At 41.0% G+C, this 26,024-nt stretch overlaps 1 protein-coding gene across 2 annotated transcripts in view; it reads left to right on the forward strand.

The window, feature by feature from the left end:
• The window catches only part of grik4 (glutamate receptor, ionotropic, kainate 4), a 231,498-nt gene that overhangs the window by 79,143 nt on the left and 126,331 nt on the right, over nucleotides 1–26,024 (forward strand). For both annotated transcript variants that reach the window (XM_052077943.1, XM_052077942.1), the window contains one exon: nucleotides 17,465–17,598. In XM_052077943.1, coding sequence (XP_051933903.1) covers nucleotides 17,517–17,598 — 82 coding nt within the window. In that variant the 5' untranslated portion in view covers nucleotides 17,465–17,516. The remainder of the gene's footprint in view (nucleotides 1–17,464; nucleotides 17,599–26,024) is intronic.

Here is a 26,024-nt window from a genome sequence, read left to right on the forward strand (position 1 = left end):
CATCAGCGTCACTCCAAACCACGAAATTCTATGAAATCTTCATGCTCGATGTCACTTTTAAACAACTTCGCCAACTCCGGAGGTAGAAGATGCAGCGCTTCCTCTCGCTTACGTCACAGTCATCGTCAGTTGTCGTCAATCTTAGTTAAGTAGAAAGTATCAACACAGGCCGAGAGCAGTCTCTTGCGGTTTAATGTGAAAATAACATGTGATGTGTACAATGTGTTAACCATTTCACACATAAGTCGCTCCAGAGTATAAGTCGCACCCCCGGCCAAACTAGGAAAAAGACTGTGACTTATACTCCGGAAAATACGGTAGTACGAATTAATTCGCTGGTCAACAAAACCAGGAAAAAAACGTAACAGACAAAAAGCGCATGCAGAAGTGAATCAGGTGTTGGTGGAGGGCAACATCGAAAACATGCAGGATAGGGGCCCTCGAAGACCGAAGTTGGTGACGCCTGCACTTTATTAATGAAATGGGATAATATCATTCAGTAAGTTCAAGATCAACATTTACAGCCTGCGAACTACAGTATATAAACTATAGAACATGAACTGCAGCCGTACAGTATGTTTCACTATATGTTCACCAGACTTTTTTTTTTTTACTCATTATAAAAAAAAATGCGAGTGGAGTGTCAAGGTCAGAGCACCACACAGATTAGTCTTAAAAGAAATATGACAGTGGCGTCTGGTTATTATCTGCTGCCCTTCAGAATGCCCTCCTTGGTGGCAAATGGCTTCCAATGTGTGCTTTCCACCCCTGGAAAATACCAAATTGCTCTCTTCTCTCTCTCTTTTTTTATTCTCTTCAGATCTCTTAGTTTTGTTTTGTTTGAATCCCTCAGCAACATATCTCATGCACAGCAACCTTGACCAAAACAAAACCTTGGCAGTGATGAAGCAGAGTAATCCTGTTTCTGTGACAAAGTATGAACACCATAGATCGCACATCCTTGTGAAATGAATCTTTGGAATTTGTTGTGGCATTATCAGAGGCTTAGTTGAGGAGCGGTGCAGCTACATGCCCAAGATAATGCCTCTAGAATCTATTGTCAAGTGTATCGTAAAGTCTTTACATACAACATGAATCAGGAAAATCAATCCTTTTGGCTGTTCAATCAAGAGGGCTTCAACTCGTATGCAAGTGGTTTGGGATCATTTTGCCTTGTTGCACTGAAGAAACCTGTCAATGTGTCCTGGACCAAAATTCAAGCATTCATTGACTTCCGTATTCATTTTGCCTTGTTGCACTGAAGAAACCTGTCAATGTGTCCTGGACCAAAATTCAAGCATTCATTGACTTTCCGTATTCTGCCCCAATTTGCGGGCGATCCTAGCGTGAAAATGGAAGATGAGAGCCGCTCTTCTGGCGATTGTGCTCAGGTAGTCCAATGACATCTGGGCTTTGGTTTTGCAAGTACCGGTATATTGTATTTTACATTCAAGATTTTAGCGTCCTGGGGCCTCATTTATCAAGCATGCTTAGGCCCAAGAAGGTCTGCAAAGCAGCCCACCAAACATACAGCCCACCAAAAGTAAGATGACACTCTCTTCTTGCAGCTGAAAAAAAAGGTTTCTATCTTTTTCCATACTTTTGCTATTAGTATTAGAAAATAGCTACACTTCATCAGATTTCCATTTTCTGAGCAAATAAACAAAGAAAATATTTTGTAAAATCATGCATTTTAGCATTATTTCAAGGACGGCACCACTATTGTTTTGCTCTACACTACTCCACAACCCCACCCATGCATCGCTCCCTCTCTACTTCCACTTGTTCTGCAGCATGATCCTGGCTGGTCCCTTACACCAGCTGACCCCTGCTGGACAGATTTTAAATGATTCACAATGCAGACAAGCCTGATCCTGAGTCAGAAGCTGGATCAGACCCTTTTGCACTCTACGACGCAAAAAAAGGAAATGTAAAAACATGTCCTGGGTAGGCGGTTGCAGTAGCTTTTCCTGACGTCATGGCGAATAAAGAGCTAAAGGGTTTGGCCCGATTACTTCTCTGTGTGTTTTCTCACTTTAGTCAAAACTGACTTTCACAGTGAACACAGTATTTTCATTTTGTTTATACATTGCTCAAATAACGATTCGAGTGCCCGGAGGGTCACTGCCATGTGCTGTTTGACTGACTGCAGCAGACAGGCTGCCAGTGTGTCAACCCCAAGGGAAGGAGAGGCTGTATCAATGAACTGATGGCGATGTGACCAGACAGTGTACTCCTTGGTATGATTTTGAGAAGTAGTGATAATGGCTATTTGGCATTTCTCCTCATTTAAAGTTTTTCCAAGACAAAAAGCATAGAGAGGAGCCAAATGAGGTGGCTTGGTCATTTATTCGTCCTGTACGCCTCAAGAGTGAGTTGTTCCAGGCACGACTCACTCTGAGGTGGCCCTGAGGAACATCCAGGACACACCAACCTGGAAAAATCTTCGGATGCTCCACGGAAAGAGCTGGACAAAGTGGCTCCAGGGCGGAAAGTTCACGTTTTTCTGCTTTGGCTGTTAACCTTTGCCACTTGACCACAGATGAGCAGATGAAATTGAATGGACGGATGGTTAGTTCTGTCTGGTCATGTGCGGTTGTTTTCATCACCATTCCATAATGTTACTCTGTAAGACTTGATGAAATCCCTCAACCAGTTCCGAAACCAGAGCATCATTAGTATGGATTTCTCGGTTTCCCTTCTGTGATCGCTTGATCCAAACCAAGACATGTAGCCTCTAGCCCATGTTTAAACAAAGACCTCAAACAAGCAGCCCCTGATTGTCTGAACAAATGTATCTCTCAATAAGCCTTCACTCTTCACAAATCCCCTTGTCTTCTTTTGAGTGATTGCCTTAAGATAAAGAGGAAGAAACATATCATGAAATTCAAAATCCTCTGGTCTCTGCCATGAGTGAAATATCTGTTTTTTTTAAACTTTTTTTTTTTAAAGAACTTTGAATTGTTCAGCAGGAATTTGTTTGTTAGACAATATTAAACAATTGTGGATGGTAGGGATTTAGCTTCTGCCCGGATGGATTCTTGATTTACTTTACACATCAGCTCAAAACAAATAACTTGAAGGAACCTTATTCAACTGCTCCACACATTCCATGCTAATGACACCGTTCAGATGATGATAATGATGATGTTTTTTTTCTTTTGGGCCCCAGATGGCCAGGTTTGAATATGGGTCATGACATCATCGAAAGAAACAACGACAATCACTCCCCATGCATGGTCTCAAATCCCCTCCAATACTACTGAAGCCTAATTCAAATGTGGATTTGAAACCCGATAAACCTGATATCTCCCAATACGACTGCACTGTAAATGCCCAGAAATGTTATCCCCATCCGTACCAGCTTGACGTCCTGGCAACAAACCAACCATTAAATGGCCCTTACACAGCCAAGTCTACCTAAACAACACACATGCAGTCAAATGATGCAAATAGTATACATTACAGGTGCATGTTTACACCATGAATTAGCTCAAACAATTTACGACAGCAATAGTGTAGTTATTGTTAATTCTGTATTATGGCTGCATAATGCACCTTCCTTTCTTGACTCGAAGAAAAATGCATTCCTTAAATTCCTGAATAAGTTTAATGTATTCCCAGACCAGTGCTATGGTGCCGGTGAAGCGTTATTTGCAGCCTCAAACACTAACCTCTTGTATGCTGCACCCTGCAGGTACAAGCCATTTTTCTTGCAGACTGTGCGAAGCCACAGAGGTAAACTAAATCTTTGATCGTTTTCCAATCCGGCCGCTTTGATTGATGACTGGAATGACTGTTTAATATGATGGCTATACACCATGGAAACCTACAAGAACTGTGATGGGACACACGATGATAACTGTCCTGTCTGCTTTTCATCTTTCATTAGGCCGCTCGACAGATGGTAAACTTAGCAGGTTCACTTTACGGCGACAAGTTTAACGACTGGCGGAACATGTGACGTAAAGACTTATCGTGGATGTCGCCCCACTGTTGGTTAAGGAAGCATTTGCAGATGTAGTTGATGACATGCTCTTGACGAATATTCTAGTTGAAGACCGAATACTGGAGACTTTTGTGTTCTTCAATGGGCAATACAAAAAATTTTCTGCCAATGTGTTCCTTTCCCTCGTTCGCCTCATTACGCTTTCGGCAGCAGCAGAGTAATTTGTTGCTGTACATGTGCCAAGATGAGCAGCCTTTAGTTAATTATACAAGATACTTGACCCCCATCGGTTTCAGGGTTTAAACCTCTTGAATTAATTTTTCTACAATGCACTCCTTCTTGATCCCATGAGCAACAAGGACCATCATCATTCATTTCCCAAACTGATTTGATGGAATTTCCTCATTTTTCCCTTCACAACTGCTTTTTGGCCCAAGAAACGTCATATTCCAGTTCCAAACTTCTGTGAATGTTTCCGAATCTTTTTATGCAGCAGTAATTATGTTTGCCATTTCCTCTCAGGCTGTGTATACAGTTCATAATCTCAGCCCAAAACTCAATTGACAGTCAACATGAGAAGTGGTTTAGCCAGCTGGAGCAGCATGGGATGGCCTGGAGGGCCCTTTGGCTGTCTGGTATTAATGGGTGCAATTTTGACGTACTAGTCACCGCAAAGTGTCTGGCCTAAGAGCACGCCGTCCCTAATAGCACAGCAAAGGAAACAACCCGAGCGCCAATAGATATGTCCGTAATTGTAGCATCAGACCACAGTCAGGCTTGGTCCTCATTAGAGGAGCACTGAGAGTCTTCTTGGGACTTGAAGTTGAAAGCACACGAAAATAACTTGGTAGATATTGGCTGCCTGTGTGCATTGCTCTTTATTAAATAATTAAAAACGACTGTATTGTGGGTTCTCTGTTTTTAGTCACAATATTTGTCAGATTTTATTTATTTTTTGGGGGGGCGGGGTTCGACCTGCTTCTCGTTTATTTTGGGTGCAATTTCACTGTTGACCATGAGATGACGGCACACTATTTAGTTACAGACTGTGTAAATTTGTAACAAGATTGCAAACAGGAAATATTTCAACACAACTTGTTTTTGTTGACTATCAATTGCCATCCTCTGTCATCCAGCTTTTTACACCGACAGAAAGTGATGGCAAAAAGGGTCATTTGCCAATGTAGCTCTTTGGGCATGATTATTGATCTCTCTCTCTCTCTCTCGCTCTCTCGCTCTCTCGCTCTCTCTCTCTCTCCCCCCTCCCCCCCATCTCTCTCTGAATAAATTGTATGTGTTCAGATGTTTGTATTATTTTCAGTGCAAAAGACCTGAAAAATTAAATGCAACAAACGCGATAAAAGCATACCTCGGGATTGTTTAAAGCAAAGTTCAAAATGTTATATGCAACCAAAACATGCCCTATCAAACTAAGGCTGCAGGTAATAAAACATTAATTGAATATAAAGAATGTAATTAATTCTTCAACACTATGACAAACTCCTAGACAGCTAAATACAATACTGGCATGAAAACAGGAGCAAGAGAGATTATCCCATCTCTTTAACACATTGAAAAAATAGTTTGATCCAGGGTCAGTGTTTCTCTTTACTTGGCTAATCAAAGAAATGTAGTCCAATCTGTTTGGTCATATAATAGCCAGTACCTGTTAATTGACTGTCTTCGATTTTGCTGAGCACATTTGAAGGAGTGTGCAGTCGGTTTGAAAGGACTCGCTTGACTGCTATAAAACTACAATTTAGCATCCTCCTCAACATTTGCATCTGCATTAATCCATGAATAGTTTATTTATTTTTTTTTTTTTAAATAGACAATAAACAGTAACAGTAAAGTGTGCGTCTCTTACGGACTGTATATTTGATTATGAAACGGTTTACCTGGCAGTAGTGCATGCACTTGACTGGCATTACTGTACAGACCATGTCTATAAAACATTGTGACATTTATTTCAGCGGCAGCCATTTACTTATTTACTTACTTGTACTCTTTGACATTCAGCATTTTCACCAACAGCCAGTGTATGTTTGATGTAATAATATTAGTAAACAGCATTCATAATCCAAACCTGAACCCAAATGTCAACTATCGTGATGCACTGAATGTTGTTTTTATAAGTTTGAATAACTTGTATAAGGCATTTGGAAGACAAAATGATGCCATTCTTGGCACCATCACTAGTTTGTTTTCGGTATGATGGGCCTGGCAAAAGTCCAGCAAGCCAAGAAGTCGGCCCTAAGCCTCATTTGTTGGTCAGGTCATTTTGGAGAATTGCCTTCATATATGACCTACGTGAACCTAATTTCTAGGCTTCAAATCCTCAAAGGAGTCACTGTGTGTTTGTTCTGCTTTTTGTGGTGTGATATTTTCAAAATGTTTTGTTGATTTATTTTTTAAAATTTTCCTTGGTTGACTAATTTTACACTTGTCCGTCAAAAGTGTCGAGTGCTACTTCAAAATGTCCCTTTACAATCGCTGAAGAATTTATTCTGTCTCCAGCTAGAGCCTGAAACAGCTCATTCTTGTTAATGGCTTTGGAAAAAAAGTTTCCATTCAAGGTTGTGTATGTATTTTTTTTAAATTTTAAACCAGTGGTGTTAAAATAGATCTTGAATCCATGTCACTTCATCAGCCACCAATTGAACCCCTCTAGTTATCTGCTATTGAGAGGCAATTGTATCCCATTCATGTGCAGAAAAGAATGACTAACGAAGCTAATATACACATAAATTGCTGCCTTCACTGCTTAACCAATGCAGCTGTTAAACCAGAGTGACAAGCTGTTACCATTTAGTGGAACATTGATTTTGAAATGAAGTTTGTATCCCTCCAGTGCTTTCTGCCAAGTGAGAGGCGTCGTTGCCCGAATCTGCAGACAAAATGATTTTCAGGCTCGGCCGCTTATTAGTGGTGTGCTTCGGCTTCTCTCAACCTGCCTTTGGCATTTCAAAGGTTTTGGTTTGAATGGGACCGTATCAACCCGTAGACCATACCGTAAGCCCATGTAGGTTAGGGTCAAACACAGCAGTTTGACTCATCTCAATAACCGCAACCAAGCATACCAGTGGAGGACAGCGGTGGTTGAAGCAGACAATTAAGTGGTGATGGATCCAAGGACCCATTCATCTTTGATTCAAGTGTGCCCTTTCCTCTATTTCTTTCTGACCTCATCTTCTGCTTCATGAAATAACACTGAGTTCTGCCTCTCCACGAGACACTTGTGAAGCTATCCAGCCGGTACCATGCGGCCCCTCTATTTTCAGAGCATTGCACCAATCAGACACAGTTGTTTGCCTGTCTGGGAAAGTTCCATTCACTGAAAGAAGAATAGAATAATACCCCTTTAATAGTTCCGCAAAGGGAGATATTAAAGAGTTAAACTTTTTTTTTTCTTCACTTCTCGATGTCAGGCAGGAAAGTCAGTTCGATGGTAAGAGCTGTTTGTAATGTTAAGAGCTTTGGAATAAGTGTGACAAAAAAAGAAGAGCAAGCAAAATGCAGTTCATGCTAAGCTACTTGAGGAAATGTTTGCAAGGTACTTGGAGGTCTCATGCATGTTTTGTCTCGCTTGTTATTAGACATGAGGGCTATTTAAATTTATGTGACTTTAGAGACGTTTGACAAAGAAAATATTGTTTGGTTCCAAACAGGAGGCCTTCGGCCTGAGAGTATATATTTCATTCATTCATTTTCCGATCTGCTTCATCCTCACAAGGATCGTGGGCAGTGCTGGAGCCTCTCCCATCCGTCTTCGGGCAGTAGGCAGGGGACAACCTGAACCAATTGCCAGCCAATCGCAGCGCACACAAAGACAAACAACCATCCGCGCTCACACTCACACCTACGGGCAATTTTGAGTGTTCCATTAATCTGCTATGCATGTTTTTGGAATGTGGGAGTAAACCGGAGTAGCCGGAGAAAACCCACGCAGGGAGAACGTGCAGACTCCATACAGGGAGGCCACAGCTGGAATCGATCCCTGCACCTCTGAACGGTGAGGTTGACCCGCTTACCACCGGGCCACCCCTTCCAAATATATACATGATTTTCTTCTGCTTTTCAAAAAGGTAATCTCATAAAAACTTGATTGGATCGAGAGTATTTTTTTTTTCAGGATCTGTTATTACCGCTTAGACTTCAACTTATTCTCGACTGTGCTTGGTTGCACATTCGGGAATGTGGTGAAAAAGGGGAATGCACGAAATTTATGGATGGGAGAGCAGAGTAGGCTTGTGCTGCTACAATAGTTATCGAATAACAGTTCGTTACCGGCTCAGGTGCTGCCCGAATGCTCGTTGTGTGAGTTGACAAAGGCAGGTTAAATAAGGATGTTGCTCTTAATAGCCTGATTCTACCGGATTTCCTGAAGTTGTCTTCTTCAATGCTACTCCTCTTCAGGATGAATGGCGACAGGGAAATGCTTTAGTAAATCAGGATTTTTTCTTGTAGGTAGTTTTTAATTCATTTTGACTTTTTTTTAATGACTTTTTTTTAAATTAATTTTTCGAATTCACCTTCCTTCTTCTGTCGCTTTAGATGCACAGCAGTATTGGCATTAATCCATTTAAAATGAACAGCTCATTTAAAATGAGCTGCTATCTCGCAGCTCCGAGTTTCCTGAATGCTACATATTTAGAGCTGCTCTGCCATTGGCTATTACCGAGCATCATTCCCATTGGCTAAGAGGGCCCTTTACCGTATGCGTTTATGTGTGGCGATAGATAAATAGATTGATACTGTATGTGTTTATGCAGCATCCTCGTCATTCGCCCCTCGAGCCACGATAGTTTTACGTAAATGTGAATCACCTAGCAAAAGTGTTCACCAGTAGGGTGATCGCTCACTATGCTGTTTGCCTCGGACATTTTTGAAGGATTGTAAAACCTGACAATAGCAAACGTCCTTGGATCAGTTCTTTACAAAACGCCAGGCAAAAACCACTTCTGAGAACATGAACTGAAGCGGGCAAAAAACGACGAGGATGCAATTCAAGATAAATGACCATCATTTTTATATTTTACTCTCTTCTTTGTTTTATTTGTATTTATTGTGCAATAAACCAATTGTAACATGTATTTGTGACATATTTTGATGCATTTTTATGCTTTAGAAAACATTTTTGTCAGAATTTTGGGGGGCTTGGAACGAATTAAGGCATTGACCAGGAAAATGCGTCTCTACTTACAAATTTTCTAGTTAACAAATTTCTTCCTGAACCAATTAATTTCGTAAGTAGATGTTTCAATGTATGCATTTTCTTAATGCAGAGTCTTGGGGTGCTTACCTAAAAAAAAAAGACAAAGTAAAAAAAAAAAAAACAATTAAACATTCGGGGTTGTATTGTACGATAATGTCGTGGTAAACGTTTTTGGGGATTTATTTCCTTGCAGTAAATGTCACTGTGAAAGGATGAATGGCTCTCCTGTATTTGACTGACAACTAAGAAATGGCGTAGCCAACCGACCTTTCACAGGACAAGCAATATTGAAAATGAATGTTACATTTGACTGATACACACACGGCTGTGTATGTATCATTCACCCACAGTCACCTGGGATAGGTTCCAGTTTCCCCATGACTGTGTGGGAACAGGATAAGCAGTAGAAAAAAGGATGTATGAATCGATGGATGAACCAACAATAGCATCCTTCCACTTTCAGCGAAGGAGACTTCCTTTTTTGCGGTTCATAATGTGCTTAATCGCTAATACCGTCAAAATCCAGTACATGCCGAATCGGGTCCTTCTAGGGAATTGAACAGCGACGGATGTTTTCCACATGCACTTCAAACTATCCTTTTCGTCGGCCAGGTTCATTGTTTCCTCTCCTTTTTCAAACGTTCAAAAGCTCTCATCTCTCTCGCTCTCTTTGAATGTGAATGTTAGCACATGCATATTCATATTGTGTGCAGCCGCTCACCACTTCTTGAACATACAGTAGGTTGCACACACAACATTGATTGCTATCTACACATTGATGCCACTTCAGAGACTCCCAGATTAACACGACATGAATAAATTCACATTTATTATTAGTATTTAGATCAGACTGTCTGATGTCGTCATCGGTTGGCAAGTGAATTACTTTGTGTTTGATGTTTGATTGGCAGTTATGATATTTGGATTGTGTATCGTGTCAGTGTGACACAGGCAAGTCAAGAAGGTGTCAGTCAAATCCTCTACATCCAGTCGCGCTGAGACAGTGCAGACAACCTTGCCACTTGATTGCTAAGACTGACCTACGATTGCGTTGCGTCGGTCAGGGCTTCTTACACTTTATTGAGTTGTGTGTGTTTGTCTTTGTGCAAAAATGAAGCAAGTGTCAGACGTATATTCCATGAAATCTCAGTGAATCTTTGTAGAACTCTGTTTCAACTTGGAGTTTGGAAGGTTGTCGTGATTTCTGCTGGTCTGACCATGAAATCAAGGCGGTTCTTTGTTGAATACGGTAAAATTCGGATTGCAAAAGAGGCAGCCAAACTCATGTTATCAAGTCATAGGTCCTCCTAAAACTTGTCGACTTTCGTATTTTCTTTTTCCCCTGAAACTGTTTGTACAACATGTCTGAGAAACATTTGGATTGTTCTTGCAACTTTGCTGAGAACACACTGATTACACTGCAAAACAAGTCTTGGTGATTTGATCTCAACTTTTCTTTCCGGACAGAAACAAAGACAAAACGCTGCAATAGCCAACATTTTTGTTTCACCATCTGCTGCCTATTCAGTATTCAGGTCAGGCTCAAACTGAAAATGAAATACAACCTTGTACTGTATGATTGCCTCTCTCTACCAAGTTACGGAAAAGAAAATCTCTGGGATTGTTTTCTTCTTTTCATAACAATTCCCTCTACGTAGTAAGACTTTAGATCGTCATGAGGCTTGCATCATTGCCGTCGACTTTTCCTAAAGAGCCCTTCACTCTTGCTCTCCGCACACCTTGTTTATTCTTGTCTTCCCTTGTCCGGGTGATGTATGAGTCTTGAAAACTAACATGTTTTTGAACCGAACCTTACATTGACTAAATGGGAGAGAAGAGTCATGGATATGACAGTTTGCATTGACGAGCACTCCAGGCTATTGCCTTAGAGCAGAAATTATTCCCCCTGATTAAGCAGCTGATATGTATTTGAGCTTGGATTCATACTGATGACATCACTGGTATGAACAAGCCGTGTGGTATATTTCTTCCTCCGTTTCCCCTTCCTTTGGGTGAAAAAGGTAAAACAAAAGCTGACAGTCTGTAGTAACTGCCAAACTCTATTACCTACAAGATTCTAGGAAGGAATTTAAATTTAGAAAAGCTCATCATTCATGTTGTTGCCGTACTAATCAGGCACTCTTGGCATGTGAACACGTCCCGCGTTGCTTACAACATGCCTCCTCCAGATCCAGCCTCCATGAAAAATGAAGCAAGGTAAATCCTCTTGTGAGCATAATGAAATAAGCTGCAAGGAATTTCCGCCGCTCAATTACTGTGGGAAGAGGCCCTTCATTTGAGGCTCTCCTCCTTGAAGTCCTTGGGGCCGCTTTTTTACTGCTGTTATTTGCAGAGATTCTCAACAACGGGTCTGAGGAATTGTTCGGATGTGTTGACGGTCCTCTAGTGCAGTGGCCCTGAACCTGTATAATGGCAGAAAATATTTTCAAGGCCCGGCCTTAAAAAGACCCAATAAAATACAACAAAATAATATGAAAACGGTGGTATTTTCTAAACATAATTCTAAACACGAATCATGACACAAGGAACGTCCTATCTGACCGCAACACTGTGGTTGCTATGGTAATGTTTAAACGTGCCTTCAAAATGAGATACAGCGCAAACAAAAAGTACATGAAAAATACGACTCGCCATCACCGCATATTATGCAGAGTGGGATTGGTGCGTGGGAATCTCCCGTTGAGATAAATGCGTATTTTAAGGACTCCTGATACTGTCTCTTAAATGTAGCATTCTTTTTTTGGGAAGTCGTAGGCTTTTCTTTTGTCTCCTGGCAGGGCGTTTTCCACTCCCCAAAGAAACTTCCCAAAAATGTTTTTTTTTTTAAACTAATTTTGCTCGCTGATGGGTTTCATTTTAGCGGTGACCTATCATGTAACTGAGTAGCACCCTGATACAGTTGAGTTCAGTTGAGAGCCTACTTTAATAAAGTCAGGAGGAAAGAAAAGATACCCGTTTTTAAAAATAAATTGCAAAAGTCATCCGAAAAATCAATACGTCAGCTACGGCTGAACAATCTACAAGACTTGTGGATTTTATTTTTGACAATATCTGTAAATTTAGTTTCCTGCTCTTAATTGTGAATGCACACTTGATAGTTTTAAATGCTCCTGAAATTAAGTGCTGCTTGTCGAGCCTATATTGTGTTAATGTATTTGACGTCACTGAAGGCCTAAGGTTGAAATGCACGGCCCGCCACTGCTACAAATACAGTCACAAAATATTTATACATTGTTATTTCCACCACTTTTCACTGCTGAACAGAAGTAATGAGAGGTGTAATGGCTTCAGATTTTTTTGGTAGTCAAACACTAAAGGGAAGCTAGCCGATTAGGGGCGGATTATCTGACATCAGTGATATTTTTCCTCCTCAACGTTTTGTGTTTGCTCACCTTTCTCAGTTGCACTGGCCCCACCCCCACCAACCTTCAGACTTTCTCTTATATGACCATATTCTGATCCCTCAATGGCATCGCAGACAGCTGAAACTTGTAAAACTCTCAGAGGAGGCCCATTCACTGTCATATACCCCAGTGGGATTAACCAAGCAGGTTTTGATTTTAATAAAACACGGTGTACTCGAAAAAAATGTTATATATCAGAATGTTCGTGACTATTGGCGATCTTATATCCGTTTTGGAAAATACGACAGTGCTTCAAATCAATCTGTCTACTTGACGAAACTGCACTATACAAAAGTCACAAATACTACATTGACCATCAGTAACATATCTCTGACCGTTAAACTTTTATTTATTTATTTTTTTTACTGTCATCCGAGAGGCAGTGCCGTGATATTTTATGGTCATCCAGTGAGTGTTCCTTACACGGGATACACGGTGGATACTTTTTTTGTGCCGATCCATCACGTGACGATTGCACAAGATGTGTTCTGTGATTAACCATCGGCTCCATTCATCACACAGATTCAACTCACAGTGGTTTCGACCGTCAGTGGACGTATATTGTCCTGACAAATTGGCGTGTCCAGAAGGAGATATACGATCACGCTGCTCATACTCACATCAAAACCACACTGCCTCTCGCGCCTCACACAACCGCGAAGAAGCAACCAAATCACGAGATAATCAATTCTTGCCACTCTTGAACGATTCCAGACTTCCTTTTCGCTGCCTCAAATCACAAACAAGTGGCCGACTGACTGCAAACGGGGGATGTTTTAATTCAGAGGGAAGCTTTGGTTTGGTTTTGTCACAGCACTGCAGGTACAGTGGATTACAATTGATGTCTTGTGAAAGTGGAGCTTTACGTAAAACAAAAAAAGAGTTTGATGCGAGGAACGACGATAAAACATGGACTGGCACAACACTTCACAGTTGACGGGAAGCGTCCGTCAAGATGCTTTCTCCCCATCATCTCATCTCATCTCCATTACAGTTTACAGCGGTGGTAACTCCACAGTTGAATTCATCCAAGAGACTTTTTTCACGCTGCTGGTGCTGTTTTCTTTAGCCGAGGCGTTCGAATGGGGCTCAGCAATTTCACCCTTCAATGTCCTTGTGTGAACATTGTAAAGATAATAGTTAACAACCCGTTTTTGTTTCTTGATTGGAAAGTCTCAGTGAGTATTTGGCACACAGTGTCCATTTCAGGACATGCATTTCATCTGACTTTCTTCTGACCGTGTTGTCATTTGGCTCGGGTTGGCAACATCTGTAAGGTCGAGCAACGGGAGGTTGGACAATTGATGGCGATTTGTGTCTTCCAAGTCAATGTGAATATTGTTCTTCATTAGTTTAGTTCACGCTAATCAGTTCTCTTAAGTCCATCTTCATGACGTCAGCTATGCTCTGATATTTGAAGACTATGGCTTCTGGATTTCAGATTCAAGCCGATTTCAAATCACCTTCTTTTGCAGTGTGAACCATTCTTGAAAGCTGTACACATTTCGGAATAATTTCAGATACAGGCTCGAGATAAGTTTAAATTGTTGTTACTGGTATTTTTGTGGTCATATTATTGGTAGTGATAATTATTATGACCAAAATATGATTCTTTTGTCGGGGTTGGCGTTGGTATTCCACTTTCTGGAAGGTATTAAAATCCATTGAACAGTTGTCTCACCTTGTTAACGAAAGAAGGAAAGAAAGAAATGAGTAAGTCACGATGAAAAAAGAAAGTCTAGTAATATGTTTTTAGGTATTGCTTGTCAGCGTTTTGTGTTTGGATAAAGTTTGATCAAATTGCACATTGTACAACCTTTTGGGTCTGATTTCAGACACGTTTTGAAACACGTTTGGTTGCGGTGCTACGAGGCAGAAACCTTCAAAGTTTAATCTCCACATTGGTTGTCAAAATAGTGTCGTTTAACCTTTTGTTCCAGCTCTGATCAAAACAATGACTCCTTTTGTTCCTGTTTTTACTGAAGTGTCTGCCATCCTCGCTAGTCTGACACTGTCCTTTGTGCATTTTCCAGATCACACCGACTTACTGCGGAGCCCCCTCCGACCCCACCCCATTGGTCTTGTCTGATTAGCATTACTGTATCACGCTGTCACTGGCACCTCACTGACCTTCCTCACCTCCTTTGAAATTCCTTACTTTGTTATGGACCGTGAACACCAATCTGTGCTTAGAAGAAGCTCTTTCAGTATCTTGATAAACTGAACTTCTGAATAAAAAATCTGAGCCTTGGCTGACAGTGATAGCTTTTTGTTTATTTTTAAAATCATTTTGGAGTGGATCCTTTTAACACAAACAGCTGTGTCCGCCATTAAAGTAAAATTCTGAAAAAACTGTAAAATTATTTTACTGATTTGACCAAGTTATTTTTACATGTGGTCACCAATGTTCATACTTAAAGCGTACATTTAATAATTAGTTTCATGACGATTCAACCTCCATTATATTTGATGGCAATTTTTTTCATTGGATACAGATGTTTTTTTTTATTTTTTATTTTTTTATTTATTTTTTCTCCAAGCATTGCGTTTTCACTGTCTGATGATTGGATCACTAAATACACAGTTGGTGCTTTTTGAAACACATTTACTAAAATGCTTTTGTTGCACAAGAAGCGGACTTGAATATACGGGACGTACTTGGACTACTTGGAAATTGACAGTTGCAATTATTGCTTTGATTCATTCTTGTTGAGTGAACTGTGTGTCTTGCAATTTACAATGCAGTGCAATAGTTCATTGGATACTGCGTAATTAACATTGCATAGGCAGTAAATTCAATGACACAACATCTAGATATGCTAGGTTGAGTCCCTGTGTCTTACTTTGAATTGAGCATGCTATTAAATACGTGGTTTGTGTCTAACGTGGAAAAATAATTTCTCACATGTCCAAAATGAATCACTTATTTGTTTTCTTTTGTATTTATTTATTAATTCTTTTCTTGTCCTGTCCAGACCCATGTCGAATTGTGATGGAGTATTTGGGTTACAATAAGACTTCATTTGCATCCATGCCTCAGCCAAATTACAGGCAATCATTTCCAAGAATGTCAAACATGAAAACACAGGCGTTGACTATCCAACACCCCCTCATGCTGAAATTGCAAATGAAGCTCATCATGACCTTCATAAGCTTTCAAACACGCAGGAGCTATTTATGGTTATGTTGTCATATAACGACCAAACAAATTGGTATTTATTTGCCTGCTTTTTGTTATTGACGAGTGTTGCTTCACATATTAAAACTCGCCCCCTCACCGTTATGGTGTGTGTAAATAAGACCCCATTTACTGTCGCTGAAAAAATGAGTCCCATAACAAGGGACTCAATGTCCTTGCTTTCCAAATGTGCCTTATTAGCTTCCCATTCGACCGGCGGTTTCTTCCGCATCATTTAGCTTTGCAACAACTGTTTTGAATTGTTATACTCCCCCAACTTTTATCTTTCAAGACTTTGTCCTAAAATTAACTGCCTGGAAGATTCAGCTGAAATGTATGATTGGTAACAAATACTGGGGCAGCTCAACAAAGCATGGGGGCAATCTACATTTCAAGAGTCACTTATTCACTTCGATTTAACAGGCAGATCTGACAAACTTGAATATCGTTTAACTTTGAGTTCAACACAGATGCTTGGAGTGCGAACGGTACATTAGATTGTTGTTGATGGCCTTTCCTTCGTAGAAATGTATCTCATGAAAGGTTTGATAAACCTAACACAAATCATAAATAGTGCTGCCTGAAGATACCAGTGAACCGACCAGTTTTTGAAAATAAGAGGTAGTTTCGCCTTGGCAAGTTAACATGTGAGATACGAGGGCCACATGGTGCCGGGAAACTCGGCTCACATCCCAAGGAGCAGTTTGGCAGATCGTAAACTTGCTGTTTTTTGCAACTCCCAGTTGAAGTTTACTGACAAACTTACATATGTGCTAGCTTGATGCTAACACATAAGGGGAAACACCATAGCTGGGCGAATCAATAGGATTGGTGTGCCGATTGTATATACCTTTAAGCAACATATATTTGAACAGAAACAACGGCGCAATATATTGATAAAACAATACTCATAGCCTAATATTCTTTATCCTCATACAAGAACTAACTACTGGAATGGATTGATATTTCCAGTCAGTTCAGTGGGGAAGGATGAGTTACAAGCATGGTTATGAAATGAATGAAATACAACCGGTTTGTTTTTGGGTGATTTAATAAAACAAAAAATGATTCATGTTTATGAGAATGACTTGAGCCAAACAAATCAAGCACGTATTTTTCCCCCCAAACGTTTTGCTGAGTTTTTTTTAACTTAAATCATCAATCAAAATTAATAAGTTTTACTGATATCTTTAAGCTGGGGAACAATACAAAGGAGGTTAGTTCTGTAAAATATTTTTTTGACTTGCCCAACTTAAGCGCTTGTTGCCATTAAATTTTGAGTTCACCCAAATTTTTTTAAACAAAATATCTTCAACCCATACTTCAACCTCTGTGGATAGTGCTGGAATATTCACGAACCCATGTTTGCTGCATTTGACTCATAACACAGTAGCATTGAAAATGAAACGGAAATACCCTAAAATGCTTCATCGCTACTGCGATCAAAATAAGGTAAAACAGTGCTGCAGATCTCAAATTAAGCTGGCATCCGTTTCAGACTCTCCCTAATAGCTTCCCCGCTTGCAACAAAGAGACACACCGTGACAACAAACACATTCCGAATAGGTTTGCACCACACGGTGGTTTGGAATTGAGCTAAGCAGATGCTTAGTTTCCAGCAAGTTAATTGAAACACCGTCAAGCAGCTCACGACATACCTGCTTCCCTCTCACTTTGCTGTGACTTGTGTGTTCCAGGTGGCTGTGACAGGGACACCCCCGGGGCAGGACCCATGAGGAGTCATAGAAGATGCTCACAACCTGGGCACTTCTGCTCTTCTTAGCCATGTGGGTGACAAGCACCTCTGGTGGCCCGCTCTCCTTCAGAATAGGTATGTCTGCATCTACGGTAACAGGTTCTAGACACACACTCCTTTTTTATTCTTTGACAATAGTTTGGAGGCGTTAGTTTTGCTCTTGCTTTTTGTAGACCTTCTGCATTTTTGGTTTACCTTCTTCAATTGATTTAGTAGTCTGGATAAATAACGATTAATCTTGTTCTACCCTAATTATGGTGGCTAAGGGAAGAGCCGTGAGTGGGCCTATTACCAATTGAATAGACAAACACTGAAGGCTATTGCGTTAGCGCAATACTTACTCGGCATGACTAAACAGCTGCCAAGTATTTGTGCGCTGATTGATATTATTTGGTTTGTTTTGCTCCAAAGTAACTTCCGTTTTTCAGCTGCGGTAAGATAATGCTCCTTCTGAAAAGCAGTTCTTATGCTTACCTTTGTTTTGTCTCAGGATCTCTCCTATTCCAAGGTTAATTTGTTTTTTTTATCTTAACTCTTCTTCTGTTTGCCAGTCTTATTTGGATGTAGAAATTCCCGCATAGTTTTGGCAAAGGCTCTGAAGCCTAAGGTAACAGTCAGTCAGTGCAAGGATGCGAGGGTGTGCCTCCGTTGAGTGTGCTTGAAAGTGCATGACGAATATTGACACCTCATCAGACACGCTTTGTGTATCTGATTGCTTGTTTTTCTCGGGCATGGTGTATCAAGAGACAAGGCTGTTTTTTTCCCCCGTCAGGTTATACCCACTGGCTTAACAAATATGAGGAAAAAAAAATCTCATAGGATGTGATTAGCAATGGCTAAGGTGGTGTATGTAGCAGGATAATTGGCTCAAAATGTACACTGCACTATTTGCGTGTCAGGTCGTCCTTATAATAATTTCTGTTATCAACATTCATCTTCCCGTTTGTGCTAACACAATAAGACTACTTCCTGTTTCCATTCCCGCACCCACCGATGATCAATCAGAGAATATTGTGGTTTGTCACGACATTTTGCTCTGCTTTTTTTCATCCCACCTAAAGAGCGCAAGACATTTTATATTCAGTCCTGCAGAACGTCAGCTTCATCTCGGAGGTAATTCCTACTTTTTAATCACATGACCAAACTCACATGGTCCAATTTTCTCAACCAACCTGGTCCTCAAGAGGCTTCTTTGTAAGAATCAACATTTGTTAGTCAATTACAATCGGGCCATTTTTGGGTGATCAAAGCACTCTTTCCACATTTACCTACTGACGACTCCCCATCAGGAGCAACTAGGGGTTCGGTACCTTGCTCAATGACTCTTTGACATGATCGCAATGGCCGGGAATCGAACACCCAACCGCTGGCTGGAGAGACAACCACACGCAGCAATGCAGCAATTGTGAACTGAAAAAAAAAAAAATTAATAATCATGACCGGTCATTTTTGTCCTCCACACACCTGAACCACCAAGTGAATTTGAATGTTCCCAGCGACTCATTTTCTGCTCCCACAGAAGAGTTGTTTTTAGGTTAGAGGAGGGTACATTAATAATGGAAAATCCTTCTCATGATCCCATTTTGGATATAAAAAGTCTGTTGGAACATTAACTCAAGCCATACATTAAACATGTGACTATTTCTTGACTGGGAGCAGTTGCAGTGCAGTTTCAATTTTTTTTTAAGGTCTAGTTTTTAAAATTAATTGCCCCTTTTTGTCTAGTTGCTTTAGGCCAGTTGTGGGCAATTATTTTCCCAGGGGGCGGGGGGGGGGGGGGGGTGGGGGCAAATGAGAAGCAGAAAATATTGTGGAGGGCCGGGCCAAAAGTTAGAAATAGAAATGGAAAATAAAGAAGATAGCACAATGTCTTTGTATGCCATTAATAATGTAACATTCTCCTCCACCATCACATTTAGCACCAGTTCTCCTCAAGGATGTGTACTGAGCCCCCTGTTGTTCACGCTCTACACATTTGACTGCTCTCAGACTCTTGTTAGCGGTCCAGTTTGCGGAAAGTTTTTGACATGATTACAATCAAACCATTCTAGGAAATGTTAATTTACTCGAGCCACAAGCAATTCACTGAGCATGGAAATTGCCAGAATCGGACTGAGTAAGAATCGCTTCCTTGTTTTTCAAAGTCTTATAGATTTGAGTCTTTCCGACTCCAGGCGTCTCCTGAATGTTTCGTACTTTGTTACCCGCTTCGTTTAATCAGATACATATCACTTTCCCTTCCATGGTCATTACTCTCTCTCTCTATCTTTGTCTTATTTTACTTTATCTTAACTGTTTTGTTAAGCGCTTTGTTACAGCTGCCGCTGTTGTGAAAGCGCTATATAAATCGGCATGTATTGTATTCCCCTCCCTCCCTGTGCTCTGCAACTTGAAGTAACTGCGCCACTTGGTGTTGAAATACCTGTCATTACAAGTCCAAACGAAATGAATGCAATCAAACCTTAATTGTGCACCAATCTTCGGCGGGCCGGATTAAAAAGACCAAGGGGCCGGATCCGGCCCGTGGGCCATAGTTTGCTCACCAAGCTTTAGGCTCTTTTAAAATATCAAATGCATATTTTCTTGAGAAATCTCATCCGGTAATTATGAAAACATGAAATTCAAGTAAGGAAAAAGTTACAATTATTGAGCCAATGCCATTCTACAGTAGATCATTATCTTTTTTAACATACTGTAGTTTCATGCACCAACAATATCAAATTTATACGAGTCTTCGTTTGTTAATATCGTTCAACATGTTCCGGCTAATGCCCCCTTGCACTCTTTAAAGCCTCGTCCGCCCAAACGCACTAAACGGCTGGTGGTTTGTGTTTATTTCAGTTGCATTATTAATGGATAATTTGGCAGTGGGAAATATTTCATTCTCTTCATATGTCAAACACATAGTGAGGCTGAAATGGTGATGTGTGTGTGTCTGCTTGTGCAAACCCTGAATGTGCTCATAAGGCAAAGACAAATAAACACATTCAAACAAATGCCAGTGCAAATTGCTGCCATTTATGCTCCAGGAGATGGTATTTAACATGACCCCCCCCCCCCCCCCCCCCCCCCGAGTCCAGTTTGCCTGCCTGGCATAATGTCTCTGTCTGGCATGCACGATATGCAGCAGGGGAAAAACCAGCACTCCATCCATGCCACACATTCCCCAAGAGGTCTTGCCAGCCTCAAATGCAATACATCGCCAGTGTGTACTTGGCACGGCGTATGTGAAATTGACATTTGTTTCCAAAATGTAATAGATGGGCACGGTAGTTATACTTGGTGCTCACTTTTGATTAACTGTCACTGTGACACATCCACAGGCATGGGATGCGCTGGAAAATTTCAATAAGGAAGTGAAGCATAAACCAATTCATTTATTGGTTCATGCTTGGTTGTTAGATAAGACCAAGATTATTATATCGCTACATAATAATGCAGTGGAACCTGGTGGCCGGCCTCCAATTTGTTCTGATTCCAGACAGAAAATGAAATGGTGGCTTTTGACTTGAGCAAGCTGTGGCTTATTTTCAATGGACATGCATGGGCTTTGCCTTTGGGAGCACAAGTCGCCATCGGCAGAGACACGGGGTTGGCATCTAACTTTGTTGCGTTCATCTCAGCAGTTGGAAAGCTGCGGCTTGAAATGGGTGGTGCTGGCTCTCTGGATTTGTACCAGATATTCAAGTTTGATCGCTGCAGTAATCTCAATAGTGAGTCTTGTGTTTCTTTCTGTCAGAGATTTGGCTGGGACAAGTTGAACAAACAGGCTCGACTCAGGAAGGGACTGTCTTTTACTGCCCGCAGGGGGCGCAGTTTTCTCTGAAGCCACTCTGTGTTCGCTTCTCTTTTTGTTGAATAACGTGCAAATTACAAGTACTATATAAGAAAAACACTACCCCCTATATTTGCATACCACGCCCCCCAGCCCGCCCCCCCGCCGGACATCTGGACACCTTTTGTCATTTGGCCTTCCCATGAACTGAGATATTTCTTTCTACCGACATTCTTGCTGCTGGAGGCTGTAAATTTCCCCAGTGTGGGACAAATAAAGGATATCTTATCTTATCTTATTACAGGCACTTTAATAACATACCGATAACACGTTGTCTTTTTACACTGTGACATTTGTTACCAGTTCCCAAACATTTTCCTTCTGCAACTTCTTAATTTTAGTTATTCTCAATGAGGGCAGCACGGCGGTTGCCTGGTTAGCACGTCCGCCTCACAGTGCACAGGTGCAGGGTTCGATTCCAGCTTTGGCCTTCCTGTGTGGAGTTTGCATGTTCTCCCCGTGCCGGCGTTGGTTTTCCCCGGGTGCATGGCAGGTTTATGGATCACTCCAAATTGTCCCCAGGTGTGATTGTGAGTGTAGATGGTTGTTCATCTGTGTGTGCCCTGCGATTGACTGGCAACCACTTTAGGGTGTATACCGCCTAATGCGCCAAGACGGCTCGGATAGGTTCCAGCACGACTGCGATTCTTGTGAGGAAAAGCGGAAAGAAAATGGATGGATGGGTAGATACTCTCAATGGAATTAGTCAATTAATAATTTCATATCCATACTCAAGCAGGATTGACAACAGAAATGCCACACCTTGAACCCAAATTAAATTCCATACGGAATTCCCTGTAATGTGTGACATGAAATATTTTCATTGCAGTTAGTAATTGGACTACAAGGCTCAATGTAAACATGACCCGTGATTATCTTTGTGTTTAGTCCTTTTTGGATATTTGCACCGAGTTGGTTTCCTATGGGGTGAAGTGAGACTACAGTGAACTCTTGCTCGCAGTTTTAACACCGAAAACTCCCTCTGTAATGCTGCCGTCTTCCAACAATGTCAAAAATGATGACTGAAAGTTTGGCTGACACTTGTACAACTTCAAGTCTACATCTTGGCTTCCACTGCACAAGTAGAAGAGCTTATTCCACACAAAAAAACCCTAACAATCAGATGCCCAACACAAAAAATCCTGAAAAAAAGTAGGAATATTTAGTACATCTAATGACAGAATTCATTAGATGTAGATCATATGGTGCTGTAATAGTGCTTGTATTTCCCAAATTAGTGAAAAAAGATTTCCTATTAGCCTTGGCTGTAAATTTTGATCTATCACGTGTCCGCAAATTCATTACTGCAAGCAGTTTTTCAACAAAGAAAAATAGAAGGACTTGCACCTGAATCAGTATTCAGTAACCATTAACAAAGTGAACCTTCATGAACACTACACACACCCACTTGGCTTCTTCCATCATCAAATAAGACCACAAAGCTTTTCATCTGCTATTTAATCATCAAATATTGCTTTCCAAACCTGCATGCACTTTGAGCCGTTACTTGTGTAAAATCAATTTCAAGAAACATGCGCTTCCAAACGCATTCAAACTTCAACCTTTGTAATAAATTGAATAAGCTCCCCGTGAAGGAAACGTGTGTTGAAAAATGCCTCTGGCAAATGATAACATTGAGAGTGGTATATTATTAGGATATTTATTTCAAATGCATTAACCCGAACGTGACACTTTATCACTGTTGAAGGTGACCTCGCCTTAACAGCTAGCTTTAAGTGCAGCTCAGTAATTTGAGCTACAAGTGGTGGACTTTCTATTTGGAAATCATTTAGCTCTGTGTGGGATATAGGCAAGCGATTACATTACAATACCCCTGTGTATACTGTATAAGCTGTCTAATTAAAAAGAAAAAAGGTACATAACATTCTGTAAAATTTTGTAAATGTCAACAATGCGAATCTAAGAAAACTAATACTTTTGCTGCTTTGAATGGACCGAACTGTAATAATGAACCCCCATTTGACATGTCCATCAAACAAGTCCTAACAATAAAAATATAAATGGAAGTTATTTTGTTTTAACAAAGCACCAACAGGAGTGGATTTAGATTTTAAGTTTACAATTTGCGTCTTGAGCAAAACCGAAACCACGCTCTTTAAAAAAAAATTTTTTTTGAACACGTCCGAACACAATGTATAATTCCTCGTGTAAGGAATGCGAGAGGAGTCAAGTGGCACATTCAAGTGCTATCAGTTTGGTCAAGAACCGATTTTCGGTCGTAATCCGAGGCATAAAAAACTCGAAGGTTTTGGTCGAAAACCGATTTGGTCGAGAACAGAGACGTTCGAAAAACGAGGTTTGACTGTAAATGCAAAAGAGTGGGGTTATCAAAAAGTCTCACAGAGGTATTGCATTGGTACCATCTAGGGTGCCAAGAAACTGTGTTGAAGTGACAGCAGGAGCTTCATGGATTCAGGACATATTCCTGTCTAAAATACAAATAGTGTAGCAAATCTTGTAGCCTCTTCAGGCAGTTAGAAACTTTCTTTTTTTGTTTTTGGTGGGAGGGGGGGGGAAATTGTGCGAAAAGATTTGCAGGAAAACACTATATACAGGATTTTAATTGGACAGTAATAATGTGTCCCCCCCAAAAAAAACATAAAAACGGTATATAGGACTACAAAGGTTATTTTATTCTGTCTGTGTCATTGATGAGAAATAAATGCCTTCATTTCACTGTTTTCAAGGTTTGAGTTATGCAAAGGGGGAGCTTGGGAATGTTTGAGAACCGACTATTTTCACCCCCACTGACATTTGTTGGGAAAACATTTTTCATGATTAAGTCCTCAGGGAACCATCGAGGGCCAGGCTTGTCTGTATTTGTTCGCTTCAACTCGCCCATTTATTCACAATCTTGCTCTGCCTCGACTTTTTGAGAGGCTTGCTGTCACACTAACAAAATGGGTCAGAGCACCTATCATACTCCCCGGCAGCATCCTTCAGCTCTCCTACCGAACCAGAGAACTCAAGGGACAACTTCGAGATGTAAATCCTGTAGCGTGTCCTGTCCTGTGATGTCCACCCACTTGTGAGATCTTGAATAAAGCCTGTTGCTAAACAGGTAGCCCTTTCCGTGAATCCATCCAATGCATCGGTGGTCTTCAAATGGTGGACTGCGGTCGGTTCAGATCTGGACCCAGTCGAGGTCTCAATTGAATAAGGTATGCGTGCCTTTGGGCTGCACTTTCTTCTCCCGTAGTCCACCGTCACCTTGAGTGAAAGCGTCCAGCGTGCCCAATAAACACATTCACCGCCAGAGTTAAAGCCTGAAGCAAGGTAAACAAACGACTAGATTTGTTTCGATATTATTTCTTAAGAAGCGGTTGCAAAAGCACCCCGCAGCGCCGAGCGCGCAGTCGTCAGACAAAAGGCAGGCAAATGCCTTTCTTCCTGCTTTGCTCCCCTTTTCTCTGCACTCTTTGAGAACACACGTTCAAGCATTTTTTGTAGGCTGTATTCAATTTGCTCCATTTTTCTACATTACGAATGCAGTGCCTGTGCTAGGCTTACACAAGTTCCCAAGGCTGACACCAGTGGAGCTTTCTTGGTGGTGGAGAGTTTGCCTTGCGAACAATGAATTGGACATGTGAAGGTAAAACCTTGCAAAGCCGATGTAGAGATTCTCAGTGGAGGGAAAGGTTGCCAAGTTATAATCCTCTTACCTTGCTTACTGCCAGATCCTGCGACTTAAATCAGCAAGCACTAAGAGGTCCGGAAAACAGAATATCCTGCATTGGTTTCATACTGCATGTCAAGCATCATATGCATCCCAGTGGGAATGCCGGTGGATCACTTTTGTTGAGGTTTCTAACTTTTCTTTTCCCCTTGTTTTACTTTTCCCGTTCTCCACCTGACAGACCCCTGACATTGCACTTGCAACAAGTGAGCAAGCGCTTGTTAAAAAAAAAAAAAAAAAGACAAATAAAATCTCGGTGCCAGTTACCAAGGTTGTGTCAAGAGATGCATGTTGTGTTACGCAGCACACAGATTCTATATGTGCCTTGAGGTACAAACACATGCAGCGAGCATTATTGAAATTGAAATCTGGATATGGTAGAGTCCAATGCAGATATGACCCAAAACACTTTACCAACACCCAGAAGTCAGCGGCAGCAGTCAGAGGAAATGGTAAATCTCTCTCACCTGAGCTACATCAACACTTGTAGTGTCTTATTGAGGCTAAAAACAGGCGATCCATTGTGTCTCAGCCGCAAGCTCATTTTGCCTCTGTGCATTCGCTTAGGTTGCAGCTAATATTGCTTATGTCTGTTTTGGAAAAGCAAATAATGAAAAAAAATGGTTACGCCCGATATTAATTGGCTAGTACCACCATCATGACCAACACTGAAATGCAGAAAAGGGGTTGACTCCATTCAGGCTGCCCCTCGCTCGCTTGCCGATGCATCGAAAACCTGCTGCTTTATCATGGAGCTGTCGCTGTTCCATCGTGGGTGAAAATATTGGCAGCCTGAATCTCATTAGCCCATAAAAGTCGATAAATTAGCCGTATCACTGTTTCAGTGTATAAAATAAGTTGCCGCTTATAGCCGGGAAAATATGGTCGATGTGATGTTTAAAATGTTTAAAAAAGAAAAAAAAATCATTGCGGATGTAGGTAAACCGCAGCTGATGAAGATGTGCACAT

This window comes from Hippocampus zosterae, chromosome 10 (genome assembly GCF_025434085.1).
Source record: "Hippocampus zosterae strain Florida chromosome 10, ASM2543408v3, whole genome shotgun sequence".
Classification (NCBI taxonomy): Eukaryota; Metazoa; Chordata; class Actinopteri; order Syngnathiformes; family Syngnathidae; genus Hippocampus; species Hippocampus zosterae.